The 20,651-nt window shown below is 38.7% G+C and overlaps 1 protein-coding gene across 5 annotated transcripts in view; it reads right to left on the bottom strand.

Annotated features, from left to right (window-relative positions):
* pcdh15a (protocadherin-related 15a) overlaps window positions 1-20,651 on the bottom strand; it is a 201,065-nt gene that overhangs the window by 20,097 nt on the left and 160,317 nt on the right. For all 5 annotated transcript variants that reach the window (XM_027278161.1, XM_027278165.1, XM_027278164.1 and 2 more), the window contains 6 exons: window positions 18,202-18,311; window positions 16,827-16,967; window positions 13,149-13,276; window positions 4,235-4,450; window positions 2,468-2,556; window positions 1,181-1,357 (listed from right to left, as the gene is read on the bottom strand). In XM_027278161.1, the coding sequence (XP_027133962.1) occupies window positions 1,181-1,357; window positions 2,468-2,556; window positions 4,235-4,450; window positions 13,149-13,276; window positions 16,827-16,967; window positions 18,202-18,311 (861 nt within the window). The remainder of the gene's footprint in view (window positions 1-1,180; window positions 1,358-2,467; window positions 2,557-4,234; window positions 4,451-13,148; window positions 13,277-16,826; window positions 16,968-18,201; window positions 18,312-20,651) is intronic.

Raw genomic sequence — 20,651 nt, 5'->3', positions numbered from 1 at the left:
AATTACCCTACACCACTGTCAGACATGTACTGCATGCATAAAATGCCTTTCCCCAATTGTTTCACTGACACTACCTGGATCCAAGGAAGCAGATTCATATTAAGGCAGGGATGTGAGAAGCCTCCTAAAATTAACCGAGCTGTCTTAAAAGCTGCCACTTGTGATAACCGAGATGTTCAATAGTTTTGACTGAAGATAGCTGTAGCCTCAATCCCCCCACTTAAAAAACAGTTGAGGCGCTCATCTGATGATCAAGGACACTGAGATAATGTCTAGAGATTAATTCAGTACATATACAAGGCACCTCTGAATGTCATTTGAGCTGAAGTTGTCACTATCTCATTCCAAAGACAAGGGGCGTTGTTTCTTAGGAGTCACACACAAAACTGTAACCATAATAAAGAGAAATAAAGACAGAAGATGGTGTTGGATAGCACATTGTGACATAAGCAGGAGACCAAATTGGTAGAGAGTGAATAGGAGCACTCAGATGAGGGGGTCTCCTATTGATCGGCAACAGTCATGCACTGATGGAGTTGTCTTTTTAAGATTGGTGTCTGATCGGTTTGACAGAAGAGCTAAGAAACATGGGAAAGATGAGCCCATTGTCCTTAGGTACAAGCTAAAGCCAACGTCTTTTTTTTCTTCTTCTGATGGGATGTAAAAGTGTCTTGTAAGCACTTCTGTGTTGCTTTTATAGCATAGGATTACACAGGCTCTGAGTGGTCAAACAAGATTTTAGCACACAAAAAAAATCTCTCTATCTCTATGTCCCCAAATAAAAGGAATAAAATATATTTCTGGCATATCTCCAGGCTCTTGGAGCAGCTTGCTGGACTGATTGAAATACTCCCTGCTTCACTCTCACTTTGTCCCTCCGTAACCTCACCCACTCCTTTTTCTTCCTTATACAGTATCTGCCCCTTTTCTAAGACACATGACAGATTTGGTGCATCGGCCGGATAAAAGTCTTATAAAGAAAGTGAAGGCAAAGAAAAAATGGGGACACGATGGAAGAGGAAGCCAAGGGGGGTATGAGAAAGAGACTTTTGCTGACTCACTGTATGGTCAGAGGGTAAAGAGAGAGAGTGCAGGAAAAACATGCAGCACAGCAGGGTCATTAGGACATCAATTTAAATCAAATGATGGACTGTACATATAATAAAATGCATCCACTCACTTGAAGAGCTCTTTGGGTGAAATGGCCCGGTTTGTTGTCGGGTCAATGGCATACACCATCAGGTCCGACTGTTTGTAGTCCTCTAGTTCAAAGCCATCGCCATGGCGGCGTGGCCCGATGGACTCTACAATGACCTTGGCACCTGGAATCTGGTCCTGGACATAGCGCTCCATAATCCTGAACACAAAACCACAAGTCAAACTTATATAAAAAAAGTAATAAAAGCATAAATACTAAAAAAAAAACAATTAATGTCTAGACTTTTATAAGCCAGGTTCACATTAGTTCAAACCATTTCTGGCACCTCTGTCCCCAAAGCAATATGAGAGCCACCAATCTTAAGTACTCCACTCTGGCAATGATTGTCCCATTGGGCAGCAGTTTTCTTCTCCACATTGGGCTCTTGGCAAAGCAAGGCTCTGATAATCCCTTTCAGCCAGAAAGAAATCCACACCTCAAATTACAGCCAATAAAGGAAAGCCTTGCCGTCTGCCTTTGCCAAGGTGGATAAACAGTTTGAGCACTCAGGTAAAATGGCTCTGGATCATCACCAGCACTGTGCAAAATCGCACACCTCTCAAATGACATTACTGCAAAGAGCTTAACATGTCTAATGTGTGTGTTTTTCAGCCTGAAGAGCGGTGTCACTTGTGTGGGAGAGACACGGCAAGCTCTTGAAAAACAACTATTAACGGCCATTTGCCTTTCAGATTGACTAATTAGAGTCAAAACTGTGCCCTGAGAGCTGCAAGAAGATGTTTCATGAATCTCTATCAGCAGTTAATTTGAATTTGAGAATGAACTCAACTGTCTCATTGGCGAATGCATGATCTTGATTGATTGGTCAACAAGTTTTACGTAACATCCATTTTTATCAGTCTGTGTTTATTTTCAATAGTTGTTTGGTATTGCTGAATCATAACCGTCTCAAGTCCTTAAAAAGTAATTTCACATACAAATTAAGACGCCACCTTGGACCAAGTTCACCTCAGTGAACCACAGTGGGCACTGCGCCCAAAATATGCAATTAATTTTGCACGGTTAGTTCTACCCAAAATCAATCAACAAAAATAATATTAGGGACAAGGAAATGTACTGAAAAATAATATGTTGCATGGACGAGAGCAGCAGAAGGTGACGGGCATCTGTTCAAAGATTCATATTTTATTTATATCTATTTCTCCTTATTATGCAGTAGCTTGCTTTATAAAATATTAGTGCAAAATATCTGCTCCTAGCATTATACAAAGTGTTTTCTTTCATATTTCATCATAAATGTTGTCTTACTCAATGAGCGCCTCCTTATTCTCTTCCACCAACGCGGGTGGGACAGTGGACACAACAACTTGCATGTCCAACGCGTTGACCACAGAAACCTGAGAGAGAATAGGATGAAGGAAAGGAGAGAAATAAAGGAGCAAGAGGTAAAGCAGATAGCAGAAAAAAAGTTATTCATGTATCCTACTGTGAGTTTTGTCGACTCATTCAAATGCTTCTTTTAGTGGACTCTCTAATTGCCTGCTTGTATTGGTTCAATGCGGCAAACTTAACAGGGCCTAATTCTGATGCCGCAGTTAAGTGCACAGACAACAGCCTCTGTGCTCTGAAGCCAAATCTCCCATGCGGCTCCTGTGAAATTAGGTTTCCCCTTGAAAATTAACGAGCACCGTGGTTAAGCACTAGCTGCTCTCTCATATCCAGGCAATGTCCCAGACCCTCCTTCTGTCTCGTTAGAGGCTTGTTAGTCAGACATATTTCACTGAAAGGAAAAATAAGCCTGCCCACAGTCAGGAAAGATAAGCATTGAATTGGGGGCAAAGCTGAGCCCAATCACAGTGTCTGCGTGGGGAAATTATTGGGAAAAAGTAATGCACACAGAAAAAAAGAGATATCCAGACACACATTCAAACAACAAACATACAAGCACAGAAGTACGTAATGTGTATAGAGTTTATACACATGGCTGAAAGAAAGCGCTTAATTGGATCATCAGCCAGTGGCAGAGACCACATGTTGAGTGTCCTGTACCTACCGTGAATAATTCAATAGACGGGAAACAAAACATTTAGTACTGAACAAACAAACCAAAAAAGCATCATCTAAGCTCATAATGAACACATTAGTAAGACGAAAAAAAAACAAAGCAGCGGTTTGCCTAACCAGAATAAATCAAATTTACTCTCACTTGTACAGTTTGTGGTTGTACTTCATGGCATCTTTTGATAATTATTACCAGCTACTCATGCCTACAATTCTACTTAATAAAAACACTGCTCTATAAAGCAGATTTAATATTGCACTTCCATAGTAGAGGGAGTTGAGACAGCAAACAGCAAACTGTCATGGTCGTCACTTTTACTCACTCACTAGTATGGGTCACGCTCCAAAATACTGAAGCCTACGCTTCCCATAAAGCAACTTTAAAAACTGTTTAAACGCTTTGCTCGTACAGTCTATGCATTCTATAAAATAATAACTCCGTATACTGAAAAATAGTCTGGCATATAAGACACTGTCAGTTTCTGTGCAGATAAAAAAAAGAGATATAACGTGCACTTTAGAGATGCTGGTAGCTGGATTGTTTCCCACCATTTCCAGTCTTTGTGTTACGCTAAGCTAATGTATAGACATGAGAGTGGTATCAATATTCACTTCACCAACTCTAGACTTGACAAAGCTCCTCCAGACCTGCAGAAGACATTGTCTTGACAGGTTGTGCAGTACTTCCCAATTGCTTTTAAATTGACTTTGACGTCTAAAATCGGTGGAATGCACCTTTAATTAGGTTCTCTTGTATCAATGGATTGTAGACAGTTGACATTGCAAACCAATTCCACATTTCAAAGCACTGTTCTTCTCTGCAGAGATACCATGCTGTGGAAGTAGCACACAGCGTGCAATCAATATGCCACTGGTGTGCAAGTAACAAGCAAGTCAAGGACTAACAGAGTGTGTTCCTCAGTGTTCACGCAGTTCAGTACATGTGCAATATACCGTATTGATTATTACAAACATACATAACACTAAAAAAAAAGCAACATACTGGATACTCACCACAACGTCTGCACTGCTGCTGAGTCCTTTACCATAGTCGTCTGTGGCGATAACTTGAAACTTGAAGTAGGACCTGCGCATGTTTCGAAACATCATGGCCGATTTGAGGATACCTGTGTAGGTCTCGATAACAAAGCTGTCCTGACCTTCTGCTGTGGGTGGTATAATCAGGCGATATGCCATCTCACTGTAATTCCCAGTGTCCTTATCAGTGGCCTGTAACACACATGTAATACACAAGTACAAAGTTAGACAGACAAACATCAATGTTTCATACATCTAACGATAACAAAAAGATAAAATACTTAATCAGAGAACGATGTCTTGTGGAAAAAATGATTTTGTATTTAGAGATTTAAATTCCACCTCGGACCGCAGCCATTGCTTCAGCTGTGATGGTGGCTGTTTGGTTCCAAGAATATTGCACTTCTGGACACTTCCCAATCGCTGATATCACAGGTGATATTTTGTCTTCGATGGCTAATGGGAAACACCTGCTCCGACATCAGAGAATTTGGCCAAGAGAGCAAAATGCTTGAAGGTTTAAAAAGAAAACACTGCCTTTGCCTCAAACTCCCCTATGATGCTATTATTCATCACACAATTAATCTGCAGCCATATGACAAATCAAAACCATTACATTTTCTCATGACAGCAGACCATCAAAGCTGTCAGGTTGTAGAACTGGAGGTTAAGGCTGCTTTTTTTTATGATTTGTTGCCATGGTGTCAAGTTATGTTGTATAATCATGTCAAAAGCATTGATGGACAACCATTATAAACTTATGTTAAGCTACAGCTGACTGGTTGGCACATTTTTATTAACAATTCATCGATCACAACAAACTGAAACGAGAGGTGAATGAGTGGAGCTTTTAAGTGATGTCTTCTTACTGGCTGCGATATTTGCTCATAATTCGTTTCCATGCAGGTGTTCCGTAAAAGTAGCTGACAAAAGAGAAAAGGGCTGCAGCTGGAGGCTCATAAGTTATCTTTACCTCAAGTGGTTTGATTCACACTGCAGCAGCTTTAACCACTGATACACATTGTAAGATGCTAAAGAGACAGAAGGCAAGGATTCATGTCTTTTTATTCTTTCTTTATTAATGAATGTTAATTAATTGTTTTCTGTCTTTAAACATGGAATAGCTCGATGTAAATTACCAGGTGCCACTGTTATGGTTAGTACCACAACTCCAGTCTTTCCAGGTGTTTCCTGCCTACCCCTCTGTTTGTCTGCTTTATAAAAAAGTGAAATGACCCAGAAGTATTTAAGAGCAGCCATGATAAGAATTTGCTAAAAGCTAAGGAAAAGTGCCTCTATTCTTCCTTTCTTATCTCCTTTAGCATATGATACACTGGACCATCCTTCACCGAATGTCCTTGTGGTAGCAACACACTATTGTAATTTCACCACAGCAGACCACAGTAAATGTAAAAACAACAGAGGACCCATTTTATTGCTTGTGACATGATCCGAAACTAATGAAAATCCTTGAGGTGATTGGCTGAGCTCCAAATCCAAAAGATCCATACAGATTTCTTCTAGCCAGCTAAGAGTAATCTTTAAGAACAAGCATATTGAATTTATAGTTAACAATATGATCATAATCATCATAAAAAATAACTTTTCCGGTACCTCTTTTCTGCACTTCTGCCAGCCTAATAAATCCTCTACCTGCCACCCTCAATGCATAACACACTCAGCTCAGCTTTCCTCTCACCATCACCTGCTGGAGCCCATCCTCACCCTCTTATCCAACATATCTCAGTTTCTGCAATGAAGCAGATTGATTTTTTCGGGCCACTTGGGGGCAGTAGAAACAAGTTGTGGACACAACATTGACACGTCATCACTTTTCAAGCCAAACTTGTTAACAGGCAGCTGCTTAATTACACATTCAGCAGTTATGGTGCAACTCTATCTTTAATTTGGTGCAGTTTGTTCACCTGGTAAATGTCCTCATCTGGCTCTTTAGCTAATAAAAGCTTCACTGTGTTCACCAGCTAGTCACAAACTTTATTTGCAGTTTGATGTTGAGCAAGTGGTGTGCAGAAAGCTATGAGACACAGTGAGTAAGCAGCAAGAGAGAAAGTCACAGCTCAACAATAAGCTGAAACTCACTTCAAGGTTCTGTGATGCCAAGCAGAGCTCCAAGGTTGGGTCATGATGCTCTGTAGGTTCATTACTACGAGCTACGCCTCTCACATTAGACATTGTCATTTGATACATAATAAGTGGAAAATCTATAAATATACTGATCACACCCACAAATTGATTCCAGTCAGTCAGTGGTGGCAATGGGGGAGAGGCAAGCACTAATTTGGCAATAGATTTTTTGGTTTTCAGTTTAGTGTTAATCCCATTGCTTTACTAAAAGCAGGAAAATGGCAGGGGTCAAAACCATTTCATCTTCAAAAACAATACATAATTTATGAAGATCATAATCTGCATGCAAACCACTTCATGTCCGATTTGGCAAAACCACAGAATGGTCAACCTCAAAGGCACAAGTTCTGACAGGCCACTGAGCTCACACACGGGCATCAATTTTCAGAGTGCTTGTCTGTAGGGAGTGACACTGATAAATAGGAGCAATCTCTTTTCTTTCTCTAGCTGTTGGCAGAGGAGGATGAGGGGCAGCAAGGTCCCAATGAAAGGACTGTATAAATCAGCAGAATGAGATATCCTCATTTGGTAAAGACAAATTTACCAGACATATGCACCAGCATTATACTCTATGGAGGGCAAAACCTTTAAACGTTGTTATGGACATTTCAGAACACAAAGAAATATACTTAAAGGACCAGTGTGTAGGATTTAGTGCCAACTCTGGTGGTGCAGTTGCCGACTGCAACCCCTTTGTCTCACCCTGGCAGTTCTATATGGCTGACTCTGTGGACAAGGAGGACCGATGGCATCTGTAGATAAAAGGCTCATTCTATGATAAAAAACAAAACAAAGAAAGATTCTTATTTTCAGGTAATAATACATTAATGAAAACAACAGTTCTGTCCCTTAAATCTTACACACTGGACCTTTGAGGCATCTCCTTGTTGTAGTAGCAGTCAAGGAGGAAGCTGAGAAAAAGTGGCTACCCACGAATTTTAATTATTTACTGATTAAAAAACAGGGTCAAGGAAGTGTCACAAGGAGCAGGGTGTAATCATGTAATCAGACTGTTTTAGAAACAGCGCACGACTGCCGTGTTGATGGAATATTTTTCACTTAACTTTACGGCTACACCAAGACACGATTTTATAAGAAAATAAGGCAAACCTATCTGGGGCTGCAAAGTTCATTTGCTTGCATAAAAACCTCAGTTGCTACTTGTGACTACAGTATATTATGCATTTCTGGAGTGAAATACCAGAAGGTCAGAATATGCTAAATGTTGATATTTCTTATAATTATCATCTCCTGAGAAAGGGGCGCTCAGCTTAGTTAATAATTAAGCCAAGTACAAACGCTTCCCAGTTGCCATATTAAAAAAAAAAAAGCCTTGGCTCTTGGGAAATTATAGATAGCACTTGACCCATAATTCAACACTCAACACTTTGGTGTCTATTCCAAGTTTAAGGAAAGGCAGAAAGGGGATTCTGAATTGACTGACTGACTGAAGCCACTGCACAGTGATGTGCGTGTGTTGATTTACTATTCAGTGCCACATCTAAGATAGGTTTTACATATTTAAAGGAGTTGGGAAATGAGCAAGGTTAAATATTATTTTAAAACCATCTCCATCATTCACAGTTCCGGAAAAGATGCCCTATTTGAAAGCCACAATACCTTCTATCCTGCGTTTGTACTAATTACTTCATACATGTTCTCTCTGGACTGTTTTCACTGCCTGCATACTGATATAACAACATTTTTGTTGCATTCCATTTTCTTTTGCCAGTTCTATGGACGTGACATTGTGCATGATAATTCGCTGGCATCTTGGGACACTTAAATGGACCTGATCTGTTGCTAATGTCTTTAGTAACACCTGTGGTTTTCCTGCTTGACAAGTCAACATGTCTGCTGTGAAGTAGATTTATTAGAGGGAGTTCCCTTGACATTTTTCAATGGGTATCTGTTTGGAATCTCTTTTTTTATAGAACAACTAATGGCAGATTGAGTTACTTTAATCTTTTGTCTGCCTCTAAGGAACAAAGCCCCCAAATCAATTATGAGTTTGTTTACCAGTGACAATGCAGGACTACGAATGAGACCATATAAAAATACCTTGTGTCACCCATTCTGCATTCAGGATGCTTGAATTTCTAAAGTTTTTGTAAAATTCATTTTAATTAGTTTATTTGTTGCACCTCAAACTCCAATAATATCTCGTTATGCTCAGGTGAGTTTTTGTATGCCTCAAACATGAGAAATTAAGTTAAGTTAAATTAAGTTAAATTAGTTGTGAGTGGTTCATTTCCAGCCTGTGATTTCCAGAGTTACCACAAGACTCTCTAACACAACAACAACTTTGACTGGAATTCCATGAAATTTGATTTATGGCCATCAGAAAACTAAATTAATAGCATTGATTTTCTGTGCATCAAAAGACCTGCCATACAAGTTTGGGTACAGAGACATATTGTGGCTTTTGGTAATTGTGAATATAATATATAAGAATAATATTAGTTAAAACTAAGGTTATATTGTCAATGAAAACCTTGCTTAATATTAAGTGATGGAATGACTAAGGCACTCTATCTTTAGGTGCAATGCTATAATACATTTTTTCTATGTCCACAGGCAATAAAACAGACCAATGTGTATTGACTCTCAGTATTCATCAGGGTCTGACACACACTTAATCAACTTGGATCAGCCATCAGAACCATGCAGCGCTTCCTTCATCCCCTGTGAGGTTATACTTTATTTCACGCTGAGCTCTCACTTTAACAAACTGAATTAGTACATTAAGCTCTTAAGAAACCCTGTTTGAAGGCAAGCCTTGGTATGTCACATGTACACCTTTTATCCTTTTGTCTTTTATCTTGAACACATGATGACCCGTCCACCCACACACACACAGACACACACATTAATGTACTGAACACTGGTCCAAGGAGTTCTACAATGTCAACCTCCTTACTCATAAATACAAAACACACAAGCACTGGGCTTTGTCACAATGGTTTAGCACCTTGTATTTAAGTTTAATGTCCATGAAATGAAATGTTGCTGAGTAAATGTTCAAACAATGCCTATATTAACATTTTTGACATGTTCTTCTGGTGTTAACATGCTTAAATGTTTTTATTACTTATCTCCAAAAAAAAAAATCTCTTCAGTTGCAGTAATCTGTCTTGTGAATAACTGTGAATATATGCTAATCTCATGCTTAGAGTCGTCAAATGAAATGAAGAATGATTCACATGGCTTTAGTCCTTGAGGAATATTTATCTCCTACAAAAGCTATTTTAAAGCTACAACCTAAAGATTAAGGATAAGCTCATTTCCTGCAGTAAAAGCAGCCTTGGAGTTTTATTTCAGACCGTTGATAAAATGAATATATTCCCAGACTGTAATACATTTTTTGCCTACTTTATTTATAAGAATCTATGAGTGACAGCTCCTCTGGATTGGATGTTTTGCATATATCAAAAGGTCTGAAATACATTTTATGAATCTCCCTACATGACCTTTGTACTTGCCGGCTCTGATATTACACCTACTTATTTTCTTTCACATTACATTCTCTCACCACTATTGTACTGTGTCCAGTGTCCATTACACTGTAAATAGCTCCTGTGTTTCTGGCCAGGTCCCAGTTTAATTTAAAATGTCTACAGTTTTTCTCAATGAAGTTTTACTTTCACCCTAAAAATATTTGAAAAGGTGTTTGTAAAACCCAAAATACACTGTTACTTTGTTGTTAGTCTATGATACTCATCTGAAAATCAGATCAAGGTACTGGTTAGCTGCCCTACAAGAGTGATAATCTCTTGTTAAAGGATTAGATGGCTGTACACTTCCTTCAGCTAAATTACAACACAATAAAGGTCCTGTTTATTCACGGTTTATGCAGGAATCCTGAAGTTAAATTTAATACCATTTAATACCTTTTTAATACCTTCTAAATATTTTTTAAAACCTCAGTGTAACTTGCCTCTAGTCATATAGCAAAAGCAGGATTGATAAATGAGAGGGCACACACACTGTTACTGTCAGTCCCTTAGTTATTTACGTTTACATTTAGTCATTTAGCTGAAGCTTTAATTCAAAGTGACTTTCAGAGAAGATGCGATTGCTGCAGTGGAAGTTTGACTGGTGGTACGACTCGGAGCGGTGTACTGGGTATACTAGCAGAAATTTGATATTAATGGCTGCTCTTCCATCAAGTTGTCAACTTCAGTCAACTGAACAATGTAGATAGATCCATCTACATCAGGAGTGTCCAAACTTTTTTTTAAAGAGGGTGTAATCATGTAATCAGACTGTTTGTCAAATCTGAGGGCCAGATTTGACAATGTAAGATGCCCGGGGCCAATACTAACATTTTAAAAATGAAAAAATTACCAATAAAAGTTACATACAAATGTTTTGTAACAATTTTATTTTAATTGTCAATTTTTTTTTTTAACTAAGCCAATCAGGTGTGACCAAATCTAAAATCCATGCTCGCTAAACAGCTAAACTTTAGTGCCGATGGACCGCGTTTAGATCCCGCCCTGTGTGGGTCACATGCACGCTGTAAACAATACCATTGGCTGTGTGACAACCTGCCTATAACATCTACTCCCTCCTCAGGAATACATTGATCTCATAAATGGCCTCTGTGAACTCTAAATGATGGAAATAGCGACGGAGAGCTCTATTGCATGAACTACATAGAACAATCCTAAGTCTACTGCTGTGCGTTATGGAAAATAGGTCTATTGTACAGTCTATGTAATAAATTCTGGCAAACTTTAAACAAACAAACTTACAACAAATCACGTGCTATTCTTTAAAAAAGAGCCTTAATTTTCACTTAGTTGATTTACTACCTTTTAATACTTTTTAATACCCCGCAGACACCCTGTTATTAGCACTGATAAGCGCACATCGAACATATAGCTTAACGTTGGTCAGCCTACACTAAACCATGTCCAGGTAAGTAAAAAAATGCCTATACATTTCAGATCAAACACGCCCCTTTTGCCGTGAAACAGGTGCTGTAAAAATGTGCATCAAAGAATTAAAAAATACTCATTTGTTTACTTCCCCATCGAGGGAACAAGATTAAATGAAGAGATCTGTGGCTCCAGGCCACCTGCAATGAGGAAAACAGTGGTCAAGTATGGGACTGGACCAGTCAATATGTTTGTCAGTGCTGGCAAACACTTCATCATAGGTTAGTTAATGATGTGTAACGATTGTACCTGTAGATCAAAGTGAAACAGAAGGGAATCTCAGTGATGATGAGAAAACCATAAGCTGCTTTTAAATTGGAGTTTGGTTGGACAGTCTGACCAAAGGGAGCAGATTGTATTTCAGTTCTAATAATTCACATACATTGAGCTGACTCACCTTCTAATAATGAACCTTGTAAACAGCACAAAGTAACGTAAAATAACTGGCTTATTTTCTACTCCTCTCTCGTAGTACAGTGTCATATTGCACCAACCAAAACACAAAAAAACATTAACAACAATAAATTAAATATGCAGTGCATTGCATCCTGGTTGACTTTACAGTACTTGACTTAGACTGCTTTTCTTTAGATTACAACTTTAATTTAATTTATTTCAATGGATTTTCAAAAATTACTTTCAATATGTAACAGATTTTCTAGACCTCCTTTACATATTTCTCGGCAATTAAGCGGTAAAAAAATCCTGTATTCCACTGGAGTAATGGTGTCTTGTTAAATTCTGTCTACAACAGGATTAATTGATATATCTTAGTTTCGATCAGTTGTCCTATCTGAGTACTGCCTTAACAAATCATCATCTGAGAAACAGGAGACTGCAACAAAGCTGATACGTAAACTTGCCCTTGAGCTCAGACCTGCCCTGTTCTATTTTCACTAAGGCTCTCCGTGTACAAGTACAGAATCCAGAACTCAAGAGTCTGTTGATCACATATAAACCTCCACACTGAAGCTGCGGCTTAGATATGTGAACACTTAACACCGTACTATAGAAAAAGGACTTGAAGGTCATCTGACCGGGGTAAATGGATGCTCCTCTGTCAAACCTCAAGATCAAGGGTAACTGAACTGTTAGCTCTTTGGATCACAGGCGCTTAAACAACCTTCTACCATGTTTGAATATTTATCTCTGCAGCCAAGCTCTTTATTGATATTCCTGGGTCATTTGCTTTTTTCATTGACCCATAAAATCCTCATTAGGATGGTCACTCTACGGAGACCAGTTTATAATTCCTCATCATTTACAAATATATTAGTGGATGATTCTACTGTTGGCGAATGATATGGCGAATGAGCAACATTTGTTTTTACCTGAAAAACAACTTTCATAAACCTTCAAGTAGCATCTGTAGGTATTCCCTTGTTCAACTGTACATAGCCTGAAAGGTTAAATAAATGTCAGCTGTGTGTGGGTACACAATGAAACCCACCTACAATAGGAACAGACATAGTGTACACAGGATGACAAAGTAAAACCTTGGCAGAGCAGGCTGATAATCAGACAGGATGTCCAGCCATGCTTCTGTGAACATACTAGGATTACACCGCTCAGCTCACTCTGATCCCACCGGCTCGTGGACAGACAGTAGGGAGAGCGAAATTGAGGACGAGATGTAGCGAGCGATAGGGGAGGATATGAAACTGTGCCTCAGAGAGCAGATCGGATGAATTCTCCCACCATGGCTGCAGAGTAAGTCTTGACACAGCGCTAGCAGAATAAGTTTCCCTTTAGTTTCAGCCTGTCTATGTATGTCAAAAACAATGAGGCTGATGCTTTCTTACCACTATCTTGAGCACAGAGCTGAAGATCTTGGTGTCCTCCGTCACGCCACCGATGTAGAGCTTCCTTGAGAAGACGGGAGGATGGTCATTCTCATCCTGCACGTCAATGAACACCTTGGCTGTGTTAGCTGCAAAAAGCAAATGGCACAATACAGATTTATGAAGAGTTTATGTAAAACAACTAACAAACACACAGCATTTATTTCCAGTCTATGTACCTATTCAAGGTTTGCTACACCCTCACAAAGTATGAATTGGGACACACAAGCCCAAAAAGTTTTTATCTTTATAGCCAGTAGCTGTTGAATAAAAACATCTCTGAAGTCTGGCGGTTATCAAATGTTGCATAATTTAGCCTCAAAATTGTCACATCAATATAATTTTTTCATGGTCATCAGCTGGTCCACAACTTCAAAAGAGAGCTTGAAATCATTTCCCAAAATATTTTGCAAGTTAGTCATCAGTGAAAAACATCACAGTATATTTTCAAATAAGATCCCTTTGGCTAGCTATCAGCAATTTTAATTAAAGTAGCACTTGTTTTTTAAGTAGTTTTTTTTTATCATCTGAAAACGGGCGGTTTGACCAATTCACCTAGCTTTTGAAATCTGACTGAAAATAGTTTATCTGAAAAAATGATGCAAACAGAAATGCTATTTGCTTGGCTTCATTTCAATCAAAAGTGGACTGAGCGAGTTTAAGAAAACCCTCTCTTCATTTAGCAGCTGCACTGCAGTGAGTGTTTGAAGTGGATTTGTAATTGCATACTGCTGGAGAGAGAAACATGTTCCCTTACTCTTAACTCAACCCTTTTTAATGAAACAGTGTGCAAAGCTATTTTGGCAAAGCTGACAAGTCTGAGCCAATAATGAGGAGGTTCATTTTGTTTTGATTGCAGCAAATATTTTTGAATGGAGAAAAAAATGGAGTCAGAAGTATGCAGATGACTGCCTCTGATAAGCAGATCAGAAAAACAACTGAACCAGTTTGCATACTGTTTACCAGCCAATTAGTGAGAACATTCACACTCAGCGGAATATGGCTCAGCGAAATAATAAAAATCATGATGAAATCTTGCCTTCTAAGCCATTATTTTTAAGCAAGGTCTACCTCACATCATTTATTGTTGAGAGGTTTTGTTTTCCCCGCAACTTGGTGCACAATAATTCCGTCAATAAATGGCCCTGAAAGTTTCACCGAAAAGTAATTTGCACATTATTGGGAATAATAATTTGAAGGGGCATCCAATAAAGAGGCAGCAGGAATTTCCCTGGAGTCACTATGAGAACAAAATGGTGAAAGAGGCAGAAAACGAGGTCTTTTACTGGAAGTTTACTGGTCAATCTGCCTTTTTGTGAGGCTTTTGAAATATTCACCCTATCCCTTTAAAACGAAAACTTACATATACTGACTTTAAACATTTGCCCCCCTAATTTGTCACAGTTACACCTATAGTGTGCAATGTACAGCATAAATATGTACAGCGCAAAATCCTTCCAACGCTGCAGTTTAGGTAAAAAAAAATGCAGTGTCAAGGACCATTTTTCTTCTGGCGGCATACAAAAATGTAAAGTCATGTAGCGTTGGAGCTAAGGATGTGCCATGGGAATTGAACAAACAAAAACACAGCATATCAAATTACAGGCACAAAAGCTGTAGCTGAGACAGAGAGGGAGGACTCCAGAGATTGGGAAGAGGTCTGCAGAGCTTCTCTTTTTTCCCTCTTCCCACCCTTAGAGTATCAGGACATAAAATATAAACATAAATATAGCGCCTCCCTCCTCTCTCGCTCACACACAAACTCTTAAAGATGCATGAAAGATACGGGTCCATTAAGAGGAGGGATTGCTGCTAAGGCAGAGTAATCTTGCATGTGCAGAAGAGTGAATTATTATTTAGAAAACATGCTTAATTAAATCTTACTCTGGATAATTATATATGTGCAGTGTGCACGCGTGTGTCTGGTCTTAACAGGGCCAAGAGAAATCTCTGTGACAAATCAGTCCAGTAATGTTCTGATAATTTAAACTCAATAAAGACTCATTAATGAGAAAAAAGATATTCTCTGTGATGGAGCCCTGATCTGCATTACTAGTGAGACAAGTGAGAAAAAAATCGCTTTCTCTACACTTTGCCAAAAGAGGATATTAGCCTGTAGATGCCAGAGAGAGGGAGTCCTCCACTTTCCATCCATCAGACAGTGTGTGTCTGTGTGTAACTGTCATTAGTATGTAAGAGACAGACTGTGCGGAAAGGAGAGAGGCAGGTAGAGTACGTCATTGATTATTCATTCTAACTTATTAGCACTTCATCAATCATTTTACAAAAACCTTGTCAGTAAATTGGCCATAAAAAGGTACGAGGACAATAAGTTTGAACTTCTCTTGAGCTCTCGTCAAGTACCTCCATCACTTTTAGTTTGTACAACCAAGTGGAACATCATGAACGCTTTTCAAAAGAGAAAAATGCACCATCAACTCCCATTTATGCAATTCATTATGCCCACATTTCAAAGACAACCAGAAGACACAGAATTCTAGGAGAAATATCTAGGATGCTGTTGTACGATGTAGTTTGTTTTAAGCACTTTACCTTTCCTTATGGGAAAACAGGAGAGGTTGCATTGACTGCCAGTTTGATATGATTAATGTTTTGTTACCCACCCTTGTGACCACCCCCAATGCCTAAATTAAAACAAATGGGATTGCTAGACTAATTTGGACACAACATTTTTTGAGGATTTATGATATTGTTGGACTGACTTTTGCTGCTTTAAAGATAGGGATAAATCATGTTTTTAAGGTTATTTTTAATAATTACCAGGACTGGAAGACAGTCAAATATGCTGATGAATATATGTTCATATTTAGCTTTTCATAGCGCTAGCAGTCTAGCAGTGAAAGATCTATACAGAGCTAGTGTCCCGCAGTTGAAACGGAGGGGGGTCAGCTTTTGAAAGCATTGAGTAATTCCAAAATGAATTTAAAAAAATATAATTGCTGGTACTGCAACATAGTTATGACATCTCATTTTAGCTTGAATGTATGGAAATGCTGTTGTGGACAAACTAACCCAGGCTAACAAATGATCACATTTTTTATTTTTTTTGGAAAAGCATGCTGCTGAGCTGGACAAGAAATCCACCAAGCACTCTTAATCAGTTTTAAAATCAGATTGATGTTGAATGGAGTGTGAAACTGAATAACCAATCACAGGCTGCAGCAAACCTGCCACCAATTATACAAATGGATCAGTGCAGTGAAGAAAAGCAGCAGTGCATAAAGCATAAAAGTACATCTATACACACTGTAACACAATGTTTTTTTTTATGCCTAACAATGTAGGTAGAGAGAGTAAGAGAACGTGTTTAATACTTCTGTGACTTTTGATTTTTCTTAGCCCTTCAGACTTAAGCGGGTAATAATTCACACATATGTAGAAGAACATGTAATGCAAAATAGCTCTATATAACTGCAGCAGACGTGAAGACAAATATAAAGGATACAAATAAGAGCACGATAGAATTAACTGTATTATAATCATAATCCGTCACAGTGGGGGATTATGACTAAATATAAATGCAACACCTGGAATCACATGAAACATAATTTTATCCCCGATTTCCTACAACACAACTTAATCTCCACATTCATCTGTTTCTTGGCTGCTTTTTCTTACTTTTAGAAGGCACACGCAGGTTGGACATGACGATCACCATAGAGTCTGCCTGGACCCGGAGCACATAGGAGGTTATATTTTCATAATCCAGGAGTTTAGCTGTGGAGATGACGCCTGTCCTGTTGTTCACTTGAAAATGACCTGGAACCAAACAAAATAAGAGCGAAAAAAAAAGTAGAAAGAGTCAAAACTAGACAACAGAATTGTTGGAAGCACTGGTTAGTTGCATAGTTAACCCCCCTTTTTAACTACACAGTGTTCTGGTGAGTGATCACAGAAAAAGCTTGGCTTCATTTGCACCCTTGGTACTACACGTCTTTAGGTCAATATTTAAATGCCACTCTGCAGGTGTAACAATTGAACTCATTTACACTCCCTTACAGGATCTTTTCTCTTCATGGTCAATTGGTCCTTAAGTGTAGGGCTCAGTAGAGCCTTTTAAGCACCTTTCACACATAGAATCTGTAACGATGTCAAGTACAATTATCCAGATGTCAAAACTGTTTATCTTCGAACATGTGCTATAGATAAATGCAAATTAACAGTCTGTAGTGAGTGACAACACTAGAGGAAATCAGGAAATCACACCAAAGCTGCATGAATTCAAATGGAGGCTGCCTAAATGATGGACTTTAAATCTTTTTTGGATTGTTTAGTTGGAGCACTGACAAAGGGAATCTCACAGAAATACATCTTGCTGATTTTTTCCTCTTTAGCTTTCCTTTAGAATATTACTCCTGGGAGCCTGGAGGAAGATTTATAGAACTCTTATTAGGACTTTAGCCTGCAATTTCCAGGAGCATCTACGAAAAAGTGACTCCAGCTCCTGTTTCCACATGACATGGATCACTGCAGGAGCATTTGAGGTGCACGGTGAGAAGGGGTTACAGACTGACAGATTCCTTCTACACTGTTCACTCTCTCCAGCTCACAGGTATGTCTCCTACTTTTGGCTTAAACACCTGAGCTAAGCTCACACCTGTCTGGTGTACTCTCTCCCCCTGGATGTAATTATACTCTTCAGGCTTTGGCAACAAGTAAGTGCAAAAATCAGCCAAAAGTTGCAAGTATGTCAAAAGTCTACTTTTAGACAAAGAGAGGACAAACAGTACCTATGGTTATGATGTGCACCCCTGCAAGTCACAGTTTGATTGTGCACAATTTGATGTTAGCACTTTTCTTTACTCTGATGGAAATCAGTTTTGTGGACACCTCAGCTGTCACTAACACTAACACGAGGGATTTGTAGTACAAACAAAGAACCTGTGTCTGCATGTTAGAAGTAAAATATCTCTTGTATTACTGTATTGTAAAGTAAAAAAAACATTTACTTGCAGATGTAGGCTTAATTGACTATATGATCTGTAGCACATACCAAGTTCATTTCCATGTACAATAGAGTAGAAGATGGTTTGATTGATAGCAGCAGCTACAATAGTCCCCACTGATGTGCCAATTGGAGCCAGCTCACTGACTGGACGATACCTGGAAGGAAACAGAACACAAATGGTAAGACAAATGGGTTTAAGACCCAATAAAACTGCCTGCTGTAGAGGCAGATATTCCAATGATCAATATCCACTAGTATTATCAGACAAATGTGAGAGGTATAATCAAACTGTTGGGATTCATTTTAATCACTGTGGTTGTGTAAATGTTAATTTATAATATCTTGGAAAGAACTATCTGCCAGAGGCATAGCCTTTTCCCAGGAGTGAGGTCGTGTGGTGATTCCGTATATATGATTTTTTTTCTTTTGTTAACTAAATTAACTGAACTAAATATTTCTTCTTTCTGTTATTTCCTCTTGAGATTTCACTGTTTGTGTCAGAGTCTTGCTGTCAAGTATTATTAGTGAGTGTGCATTCTTAAAATCTGATTTAAGTTTAAAAAATTATAACAAGAATGACACCTATTCTTCTTATTGTTCCAATTATTTCATTTTGCCTTGATTTCTTTTTTGTAGTTTTACTGTTCACTTTAACTTCACTCAAGTCACTGACAACAATATGCCACAGTATTTCTTTCATCCCTGGTAAATTAATAAGTAAACGCTTTCCCTCGAAGGGAGCACAATGTAGTTTGGGGGAAAAAAATATGACTTCTAAATAAATAATCCACAGCTGCTTGGACTGATACCAAATCTCTCCACATATCTAATAATAACTTAAAGTAGTGAGGATAAGAACACTCAAAAGACTGACAGCAGATTGGGTGCAGCAGTTGCGCTGGCTTTGTATCTGAGCAAGGCTGGCAAGAAGAAAGCTGAGCTATGAAACAAAGCTCTCATTTCAGCCTTTGCTTCAACTCTCAACTAGTTATGGGGAGTGACTGCAAGAGTGAGGCGATTGAGAAGATTCAAGCAGCTGAGATGAGGTTTCTCTGAATGGTGGTTGATCTCTCTCTTTGTGATAACACAAGGAGCCCAGTGATTCCAGAAAACCTCTGTATCGAATTCTGTTCCTTTGTATTAAGTTAAACAATTGAGGTTGTTTAGGCTCTTAGTAAGGAGGCCTCCTGACTGCTTTCTTCTCGGGGAATGTTTGGAAAAGACCAACTGGGAGGAGACACCTGTTGCTGCTTAAATCTTGACATCACAAAACTGATAAATGAATAAAAATGCAATTTATATATAATTTATTTATTATTAAGTCATCAAATTCTTTGAATATTTTTGAGCAAGATGGAATGAAGACCTCCCCACCCAAATACTGCCAGGGAGATGTTTTATTATCATCAGATAAAAAGATATTTTTCCAAACAAAAGATTGATAGTAAAAGCAGCACCAATTGTTCTGCGAACAGATTTGAGTGTTTTTCCTCTCGATAAGTGAGACTTTGTAACAGATAATGACCATGCTTGACTATCAGGCGTACAAGTGGGTAATCGTATCCAGCAGATATGATTGTCACCACTCTCCACAGAAATTACAGCTGCCATAAATAGCAGGGAACCCTGTCTTGGTGATGTGTCGGTGCGGGCTGATTTAAGCTGATAATGTCATCTCACTGTGACACCCTCTTATGATACTGTGACTGCTTTCTCACGTATTCTCTTATCTACGTATCAGGTGTGTGTATATGTTTGGGCATGGTGGTTATGCCTTCTCTTGTGGTTTTCATTCAAATTTGGATTATTACTTACAGCAGGAGGAAGAAATCTGTGACAACATTGTGGGAGTAATACTCAAACCATAATCAGTCAGATTGTATTATCATTACAGTCAGTGTCAGTGTTAAAGGGTGTATTTGGTAGTAGACAGTATCTTTGCTGTCAGAGTTATAGTATAAATATGGACCAGAGGCAATTAGACACCTCCGGTCCAAGTTTTAGTTATAACTATTCAGTGCTTTCATTTCTCTGGTCTTTGCTGACCCGTCAGTTCCAACACATTTTACTTCATGAATAAAAAAATTATCCAAACAATGAAAACGCTGTCAGCCTAAGTTTCCCTTCTGGGTTGATTGTTATTTTATAGAGCTACCTCCCCTAATAGGACTGCAAATGTTCCACAAGGAAGATTGAACCAGTTTGCCAGTCTGATGATGGAGGCTGGAAATTCAAAAAGTGCATTTGCTGAAAGGTTGCACAGGTGTTTAGACAATAAATGATACCGTCTTTGCTGCTCACTGGAGTAAAGACAACAAACTCAGTAACTTTGGCAGATGTAGTCACTACAGTCCAACACTTCATAGTTTCATAGGCAAACAACGGTTCAAACAGCATGCTTTTGAAAGACACTGAGTAAAAAAGACAAACAATCCCCAAAGACATCAGAGGCTGAGAATAATTCTGGAAAATATGAGCCATTCTCCTGGGCAGAG

Source organism: Larimichthys crocea, chromosome III (genome assembly GCF_000972845.2).
Source record: "Larimichthys crocea isolate SSNF chromosome III, L_crocea_2.0, whole genome shotgun sequence".
Taxonomy (NCBI): domain Eukaryota; kingdom Metazoa; phylum Chordata; class Actinopteri; family Sciaenidae; genus Larimichthys; species Larimichthys crocea.
The sequence above is the reverse complement of the archived record's forward strand: the minus strand, read 5'-3'. Positions and strand labels throughout refer to the sequence as shown.